This window comes from Xenopus laevis, chromosome 1L, assembly GCF_017654675.1.
Source record: "Xenopus laevis strain J_2021 chromosome 1L, Xenopus_laevis_v10.1, whole genome shotgun sequence".
Lineage (NCBI taxonomy): Eukaryota > Metazoa > Chordata > Amphibia > Anura > Pipidae > Xenopus > Xenopus laevis.
Genome location: NC_054371.1, coordinates 41,949,830 through 41,959,832, shown reverse-complemented (window position 1 = coordinate 41,959,832; position 10,003 = coordinate 41,949,830). Strand labels below are relative to the sequence as shown.

General features: G+C 37.5%; 1 protein-coding gene across 2 annotated transcripts in view; it reads right to left on the bottom strand.

The window, feature by feature from the left end:
- Positions 1-847: 847 nt before the first annotated feature.
- Positions 848-10,003, bottom strand: part of kit.L (KIT proto-oncogene receptor tyrosine kinase L homeolog) — a 32,752-nt gene continuing 23,596 nt past the window's right edge. The window contains exons 12-21 of one of the 2 annotated variants that reach the window (XM_018253679.2): positions 9,319-9,423; positions 9,118-9,228; positions 7,575-7,725; positions 7,006-7,085; positions 6,476-6,603; positions 5,273-5,395; positions 4,294-4,405; positions 3,923-4,022; positions 3,692-3,797; positions 848-3,156 (exon numbers count right to left, since the gene is read on the bottom strand). In XM_018253679.2, coding sequence (XP_018109168.1) covers positions 3,043-3,156; positions 3,692-3,797; positions 3,923-4,022; positions 4,294-4,405; positions 5,273-5,395; positions 6,476-6,603; positions 7,006-7,085; positions 7,575-7,725; positions 9,118-9,228; positions 9,319-9,423 — 1,130 coding nt within the window. In that variant the 3' untranslated portion in view covers positions 848-3,042. 2 annotated transcript variants of the gene reach the window in all.

Here is a 10,003-nt window from a genome sequence, read left to right as displayed (position 1 = left end):
ACGACAAAAAGACTTTTAACATCCAGTCACAGTAAAAAAAAAAACACAAAAAACCTGTAGAATTGTAACAAAAATATACAAAAATATATTACATCTTGAAACCATTAAAATAAAAAGTGTCCAACTAAGTGCACCCAAAGTACCTCCGTTGTGTGCATAAATTGTTTATTCAACAATAACATTGCAAACATGATACAGTGGATTTTTTTTTTAACTTTACCCAATTGCTGCAGTGGGGACAACCAATGCAACAAAGAGGTAAATATAATTATTTTTATTTGAACAGGAATACAGAAAAGGCACAACAGCAAAGACAAGTCCAGTGCAAATGCAAAACTGAGATGTTGCTTTATAACATCTCTCTAGAGCAAGGTGTGTATATAGCCTACAAGTGGCTGCCATTCAGTAACAGCCGCAATGCTGCACCTCTGCTCTACAATAATACAATCCAAGATGGCTATAAGGACAGTAAGGCTGATGCCACAAGAGCATCCTATTTGCCCTGCATATGTATAATAAAAATGCTTTTCCCAAGGCAGAAGTGATGGTGACTGACTGATCACAGCTAATACAGGTATGGGACCTATTATCCAGAATGCTCAAGACCTGGGGCTTTCCAGAATAACTGATCTTTCTGTAATTTGGATCTTCATGCCTTAAATCTAATCATGAGAACATTAAATAAACCCTATAGACTGGTTCTGCTTTTAATAAGAATTAATTATATCTTAGTTTGGATCAATACGAGGTACTGTTTTGTTATTACAGAGAAAAAAAAGGAAATTATTTTTAAAAATGTTTAATTCTTTGGATAAAATGGAGTCTATGGGGAACGGCCTTTCTGTAATTCCGAACTTTGTGTATAACGGGATTCCGGATAACGTATCCCATACCTGTACCAGCATATTATCTACTCCATGTGGAATTAGCCTAAAAAGCAGTACAAGACCCTCAAAGCATTTTTCCCTGTGTCAGTGCATTGAACAGCCGTATGATTTCCTATGTACCACAGCCTTATACAGCTGTCCTGTGCTCCTGCAGTGCCAGCCTAAAGCATGGACAGAAAAATAGATCCTCTGTACCATTTAAAATATTAAAAAAAACTTTATGGAAATATGTACTAAGGAAATGTTTTCCCCTTATGCTTAGTAGTAAGTATTCACAGAAATCAGTTGTGGCTTTGCACATGTAAGTGGCTTCATGGGTTGCTGCATGTGCACAGGAAAATATACAATAGCCCAATGCAATGACTAGCTCAGTGGCAAATATTTTAGTAACCTGCTTTTAAGGTGCATTATTAGTGAGTACTATATGTGGCTCAACGCTGGCTGTGGCTTTCAAATGGAAGATAAGGCTCCTCACGCATATTCAGGTGAAGTTTAACAAAAGCTGCTTTTTTCAGCATCTTCCATGAGTACTCGGTGTGTACATGGGAGGGTTGACATCTAGGGGCAGATCTATCAAGGGAAGAAGTGAATTCGAGGGAATTTTGGAAGTAAAAAAATTTTTTGGATAAAAAGTAATTTTTTGGATACTTCGACTATCGAAAAGGATTTACTTCAAATTCGATTCGAAGTAAAATAGTTCGAATATTCGATAATCGAAGTACTGACTTTCGATCGCTGAAATAATTCGAAACGTTAGATTCGAACGATTTTAATTCGATCGATTGCCAAATTTGCTGAAAAAACTTCAAATTCGATATTCGAATTCAAAGTATTAAAATTCGATGGTCGAATTTCGAAGTATTTTCAACTTCAAAATTCGACCCTTGATAAATCTGCCCCCTAGTATAGTTATATACCCAGTTTTTCAGTCCCCAAAATCTAAATGTTAGTTGTTTTATAGCCATTTTAGTTTCACCTTGCTCTCCTCAGAATGAATGTTCATAAAGCAGCATTCAAACAACAGCATTCTGCTACTATTGGCAGATACACTATATACACAACAGTGAATCTAAGGTGGTCAGTAGGTGCCTGAATAGCATTCGCCAGTATAGATCACAGCCACAAAATCCTAAGAAAATAGTCAAAATATAATCTAATTGCAGGTTCTGCTTAACTCCAAGCATGCTTCAGATGGAAATCCCTGATATAACCCAATCCTTTTGAAACACAAACAAAAATGTTGTTGCTTTTTTTTTTTTAGATTTTGAGGAAAGCTACATTCAAGACAAAACATGCTAAAATTAGCTTTTTTTCATTGCAACCTGTATTTGAACATGAGTATTCCATTCTGATCAAGCCTACAAAGCTGAAATGAACATTGCTCAGAATGTCTTGCAGCATTGGGAAAAAAGCTCAAACATTTATAAACAATCTCGCTGCAGTACCAAGTCTACTTATTGTACATATCATTGATGTAAGTGCTTGCAAATGACAAATAAATACTAAAGTGAAGACAAATCAAATGGGATATCCCATTCCAACTATACAGACATGAACATGAATGGTTCTACAGCTTTGTATGAAGAGAAAACCCAGTTTGAAGGCCTCAGATGCAAGATCTACTTGTAAGGTGGAGCCTAAGAAACAAGATATCCATACAGGATTAAGCCTCGGACTCAATGTCTGCGTTTACAGTTCACAGTCTTCTTTCCATATTGAGTATTTCACAAGGTTTTCTCCAAATAGCTTCCAAAACAATTGGCTCCAGTAAAGAGAAACAGCTTATTCTATATCTTTGCCCAGTGCGAGAACCTTGTTGACCAAAGCATTGTATTGCACAAAAAGCAAAATATAACAAAAATCAAATCTTTTCAGATGAGAACATATAAAGTATATTCACTGTAACCACAGAGACATCTCTGCATCTTCTGAACATGAAAGCAGGCAAAGGATTTTCATGGGTGCTTGTGTCCTCAGAACAGTATAATAACCAAACAACAGTGAAAGTTCTTTCTTTCAGTGAACGCAGTGGCTCTTTGTGCTGTAATCAGATCCATGACCATAACGTTTTTTAGTCATTTCATGATAAGAAGCACAGGAAAATTGCAGTCAGGTGAAAAGATATCCCTTGCCTTGTGTGCTCGCTTATGCAGATTCAGCGGTCGCTGTTCGTTAACAATGGTTGAGAAGAGGTGCTGCTCCCCACGGAGTTTATTCTTACTGCATGGTCCAGTGGCACATGACTTACAGGGTAAGGTAGAGGGGTCTGCTAGGAACAAACAGATATTAAAAATTAGCTGTGCTCCAAGTGACAATAGCATCTCTTTACATATGATCTTCGAAGATGCAAAGCTCCATGCACTGGCCAACCAGGCACTTTCTAGCATTCTATTTCCTGGTGTCATGAGTCAATGGCTTAAAGTGGACCTGTGTATGGTGTATAAACAAGATTCTGAGATGATACAAGTCTTGTCTTAATATCAGTGTCCACAAAATGGCTCCTGCCTGCTTGTTATAATTATGAATTCCCAGACTCAAGGAAACAAGATTCAAATAATTTATATAGTGTAATTAAAGTTAATTTTGCTTGACTAATGTGATAAAATAGGATTTTGAATAATTTTTTTTGGGTGACGGGTCCCCTTTAATGGGAACCTTAAAGGGGACCTGTCACGCTAAGAAATAATTTAATAATAATAATATATTTAAATATTGGTTGCAGTTAAGGTGGTTACCAACCACCTTATCTTATTATCAAATACTTTTCTCTATGACTAAAAGAGATCATGAATACAGCCACTTACATTTCCCTTGCTGTCCGACAGCTGCTGTTCCACCATCTGTACGATTTGCTTGAAGGTTGGTCGTTTTAATGGATCCGAATTCCAACAACTTCTCATTATTTCATACCTGCAAAAAGTTTTGTTTGGCATTAGAAATATGTACATGTAGTGCACATCAGGCACTTGCCTTTTTGTTTATTCAGCTGCCAATGAAAAGAATCCCTACTGAACCAAAATGAACACATTTCTTACATTTCAAGAGGAGCACATTCTGGGCTCATCATTCGGTATCCATCTTTGATCATCTTGTAGAACTTGGAGTCCACTGGGATTCGAGGGTAAGGGCTGCTCCCTGTAAGCCAAATAGTAAAAGGTAAGTTAGTGATAGATTGAAGATAACACAAATATTAATATTATAGAAGAATATACTAGCACAACATCAGACTGTCAACAGATCACCATCCAGTTTACTTTCTTATTAAAAAAAGAAGTTTGAACTTGATGGCTCCATGTCTTTTTTCAGCATCACTATGTAACTATGTAAATCCAGTTCAGCAACAGCTTGTGGGTAAGGTGCTGTCTGACCTTGGTTTATAGCTAGCCAGTCCGCCAGCAGTACTTACCAAGTGAAAAGATCTCCCAGAGAAGGATTCCGTAAGACCACACATCACTCTCAAATGTATAGACACAATGAAAGATGCTCTCAGGAGCCATCCACTTCACTGGAAGTCGAGCCTAGAGAAACAAGGGACATATTTAAGATTCTGATCTGAAATCTAGCAGATACGAAATTCATAACTTATGCTATAAACTTTAGCCATGTTTCAGCCGTCTCTTCACCATCACAGGTGATGTTGCCCATAGCAACCAATCAGATCTTTGCTTTTGTTTTTTTTAACTTTTAGGCGACATCATCTTATTGCTATGGGCAACATGTTTTTCTCCAATGTTTTACACGGCATAATAAATAGGCCCCTCAATGTATGTTTTTGTGGGTTTATAAAATTCCATCTCCTGAGTCTTTCTATACATTTTCCGAATAAGAAAAAGCCTTCTATTACTTTCAATAAACACATAAAGAAAAGAATTTCCATGCAAAGAGAAATGTGTATCAGGTCAAGACCAAAAAACGTGCCATTTTTTTCTTCGCTGTGTTTGCTGGCATAACATTTTCCCTAACTGCTCCTGGATATTTACATAAGAAATTAAACACACATTCAATTATTCTTTCTTTCAAGGCGTAAAGCCCAGTATTGTGTTTGCCAACATTATGACTTCACAGAGACCATTATCTTGTTTAACACATAGATTCCAGTTTTACTATATCCTTTGAATTGGTATTAAGTTTAGGAAAATCAATAGGCTTTTTTTTCTTCATGAAAATGTACACTACATCTAATATTTCCATTACAGACAACAAAAAAAATCAACTAATAGGTGTAATTTTTTTTTCTTACCAAGAAACATCCCATTATATCACCCAACCATTATCTGCATTACAAGAGACGGTCTCCTGATGAGATTTGCACTCTTCCCAATGCACTCTAAGTCAATTTCAATGTGCTTAGAATCACTAACGAAATTACACCTGCTCATACTTACATTTCCCTTCACCACATAATTTGAGTCATTTCTGATGTCTCGTGCAAGTCCAAAGTCGCAAATTTTTGTTATCCGGCCGTGAGTGAGGAGGATGTTTCTTGCAGCAAGGTCTCGATGAATGCACTATGAAGAAAATAAGATTTTTATAAATTTCTGTTTACTGGAAACATAACAGCTCAGTTTCCTGTAAAAGAAGAGTTACTCTTTATAAATGAGCCCACCCAAAGGGTTCTGTAGCCATAACTGAGGAATGGGAATTCTGTCTGTTTTCTTTTGCAATAAAAAATAACTGCATACAGCAGGACAAAAACAGTTTATTCTACTGCAGGGTAAAAGTGGTAGTTATTTTTTATTGTTCTTTGGCAATATGACATCAGCAGCAATGTATAACATTTTGTTATGCAGATCCTTCAAGTTATCATAGGCTAATGACACAGGGGACCATTTTGACTGCTCCTGTTATCAGGCTGAAAACATTAGTGGTTGAAAGGACCCAATGAACCTATCTAAGTTCCCACTGTAAACTACGGTAAATATGGTGCCTGAAGCACATGCAGTAAAAAGCATCTGCTTCAGAAAAGAGGTCTTAAAGGAGAAGGAAAGGCTAAAATTAAGTAAGCTTTACCAGAAATGTCTATATAAATACACTAGTAAACCCTCAAAGTAAGGGTCTGAGTCCTCTGTCAAAAGAAACACAAGATTTCTTTCCTTCTATTGTGTACACATGGGCTTCTGTATCAGACTTCCTGTTTTCAGCATTAACCTTCAGGGCTAGGGCTTGAGCATGCTCAGTTTGTTCCTCTCTCCCCCTCCCTTCCTCCCTGTTGTAATCTGAGCCCAGAGCTATGAGTGAGCAGGGAGAGATTCAGGTAGGAAGTGATGTCACACCAAGCTAATATGGCAGCTGCTATCCTAAACAAATAGAGAGAGCTTCTAGAGCTGTTTACTCAGGTATGGTAAAGCATTCTGCTGAATAAATATAGTGTTATAGCTTACACTATTGTGGCTAATCTATTGTAATAATAAAATGCTTTGGCAAGTTTCCTTCTCCTTTAATGTCTGTCACCAGCAAATGTATGTCAGGCACTATATATCTCAAAGTATATTATGGGCAGTGGAAATAGGCAGATATGGGTAATGCACGATTGCTTCTGAGAACTTATAAAAAGCTCTGTGATTTTTAACTTAAATCCAAATACTCACATTTTTAGAAGCAAGGAAATTCATCCCCTGTGCAACTTGATATGAAAAGTTTATCAGATCTTCTGTATCCAAAGCTAAATCATCCTCTTCGGGAATTGACACGGACACGTCCTGATCCCCAAATGAACCTATTAGATGTCAAATATTAATAGACAGAAATGTGAAATGTAATTTTTTCTATCACTTAAGAACATACACAAGGTGTGGAATTTATATGGGCATATATATGGGCTCCAGCCACATACAGCTGCATCTTTAAATGAATGGTATGCAAGGTACGGCATACAAAACATAGTTAAAACCTGATTCATCTGTATGTAAAAGGTAATGACAAATGCTATTTAGTCTAATGGCACACATAAGCTTCCAATATACATGTGCATCTCCTTGTCTGCAGCAGATTGTACATACATACATGGCAATAATAATACTTCTATTATCAAATTCAATAAGGTGTAACCCTATGCTTTAAGTCAATGATCTATGCTAATATTTGCCATTATCTGTTAGTCTGTTTAATTGTAACCTACCAGATCTCCTTTTGTCGGTCTTTGTGGGGACAACATAAGACACAGCTGGCTTCATATCTATGTATTCACTCATTCCTTCACTGCAGAACAAGAGGAAGGATTAGATTCCAAACACTGTCACTGTTTACAGTCCCACAAATAAAGAAACCACGAACAAAGAAAAGGATACGAATTGTTTTATCTGGCAGGGAAACATATCACAATGCCCGTCAATATACATTAGTCTGTTACAGGATGCAAAACTAATTGCGGGGGCTGATTGCTTGTACCGTTAAGGAAAAAACATACTGCCGTTCACCACTAGCATCAACAGGGTTAATGCAATGATGCATTTTTTTCCTCTTGCCTAGGCCTTTTCGGTCTCTGCTATTTTAATGCAAAATGCCATATGTCGGGGAGCTTACAAAATGTTATCCACAGAAGGTAAAACCATTAGATTCTGATAGCAAGAGGAAGGATCAAGTGATGAACAATACACAGGGTCTCAAGGGAAATTTTAATCAAGTGTGGTTTTTAGTTGGCCCTCCTACTACAACTGCCGTCTTCTAGTCCATGTATACTTTTCTTACCAGCCCATATCCCTTGTATTAAGGAGATTCTTGTAAAGTGCTGCTTCTGAGTTATCTTCAAATTTCGGACATATAAACGAATCCCGCTTCCTCCTCAGATAATTCAAGAGGTCTCCATAACAGCAGTATTCGGTAATGACCAATGTTGGTCCTGAAAAACAAAATGCCAATGTATTGTTTTGAAGATGTAATGGAAAGTCGCAATTGTTATCTAAAATGACGTCTTTGCGAATGTTTAGCACTGCTCCCAATGTAAAGCCATTCGCTGGCAAATATTACATTCCGCCAAGCAAAGGTTTAGCGTTAACACCTGCTCTGGAATTTTGTCAAATGCTTTGTCCCAAAAACGCTTTGTGATTGCGAAATTTTATTACATACACTGCGAATGTTGGTAAAAGCCATTTGATCAGAAACTTTGAGATGAAGTCATTGAGGTCTATAATCAGTCAAAAAGGACACAAACAAGGTCAATAACATTCACAAGCGTCTTTGCGCAGGATTTTTTCACTAGTGAATCATATTACGTTCCCTTAACTTTCTAAGATGCTTCTTTTTTAATGAACAAATGATGCTTATTTAAAGTCTTTGCTTTCAAAGCTGGAGCATTTTCAGACTTTGTTGAATTATGATGCAAGCTAGAGAGTTCAGCTCAACATGGCAGAACTCGTGGCACCAAACTAAATACTAATATTTTATGTGCATCCCGATGTGATATACATTGTATATACAGCACAGGGAATGTTCACACTTTAGGCCTATTTTATACTACAGCCACCTTCAAGTGCTTTAATACCTGTACCTGTTAACTAAATGCTCAGATCTTACAATGAAGTACCACCTTGATTGTACTCTCTTAATGATTCTGGTTGCAATTATGAAAAGAGCAAATGTGACGTGCAAAGTTTGCCCTAGCTCTAATAATACAAGCAATAAGCAAGTAGCATTAAGTTGTCTTAATATGAATCTGATTGTAACAGCAGTGAATGGTATGGCAGCTGAGTTTGGAACAGGTGAAGCAGCACACTCACTTAACCCACCCTCTGCTGGATAGCCTGGTGCTCAGTGTAGGAGGATATGGCAACCTCCAGTAGGTCAACGAAAGAGGAAACACTAGTACTCAAGGCAATGAAATGCATGGTTACCCCTTGCTTTTAATCAGTTCGGATGTGCAATGTTTCGGGGCAAGCCCCTTTATCCTCTTTCGATGGCCAGCTGAGTTACCAGTACAAAACCTAAGCAAAACCAAACTAGCAGGCCGTTACCTGATTTGGCCACCAACACGGTTTTCTAAATTGGGATGATTTGACTGGTCCCTGTGCTACCAAAAAGACTACCATAAAGGAGACCCACTGAGAAAGGATAGTCAACGTGTCTACACGGTCATTTTGCAATGGACCACTATGATTGATAGCTTCTTGCCCATAGAAATAAACTGCCAACTTGGTCTGGAGGGGTCCAGTCGGCAGTTTTTATAGGCCCATTAAGGGCCACTTTTAAGGAAACCTAGTCAATGGATATCTGTAAAGAGATTCTTTTTATTTACCTCCAACTGTGCAGGCACCTAGAAGATTCACAATGTTTTTGTGATGGCCAAGATAGCTTAAAACCTTCAGTTCTGACATCAGAGCTTCCCTCTCCGTGGAATGGGCACTTGCTGTAACAAGGAGAGTACATATGAGCCACAGTAAGGAAATGAAATTAGTCAACTGATAAAACAACAAAATGAAAAAACAAAGATACATACGCTTGAGCATTTTAACTGCAACAGTGAGCCTGCTGTCTTCTTTAAGTAGGCCGTATGCTGTAGCTTCGACCACTTTTCCAAATGCTCCAGCGCCAAGGATTTTACCTGTACACAAAAAGATGTATAAGAAGAATGACTCAAGGTGCTTCCTTAACTAAAATTAGATATTTTATTTAAGCTACAACGGCAAATCCAGCACCAGAACATATGCATTACATTTTCACACAAACAAGGTTCAGGGCATGTCCCATAATAATTGGAGGCACATTTATCAATGGTCGAATTTCGAATTATTGTGAATTTTTAAAAACTAATTTTTTAAACTCGAAAAAACTTGAATTGAATTTGGTTCGAGTTTTTTTCGGAGAATGTTTGCAAGGCTGCAAACTGGACCTCTCCCACTGACTTAAACAGCAATTCAGCAGGTTTTAGTTTCGAATTGTTGAATTTGAGTTCTTATAGCTCGAAAATCTAATTCGAGTTTTCTAAAAAATTAAAATTTTCAATTCGACACTTGATAAATCTGCCCCTTAATATTCTAGATAAGGGATTTTCAGGCCCTTGAGTCCAAGCTCACCCTTGTGGTTCAACAACTGGTCAGGGACCACCTTAGCTCATAATCAAGTTATAGATGTACAAGAATACTGTTGTATTAGTCCTCCTTCTATAACTCTGTGAATATGTA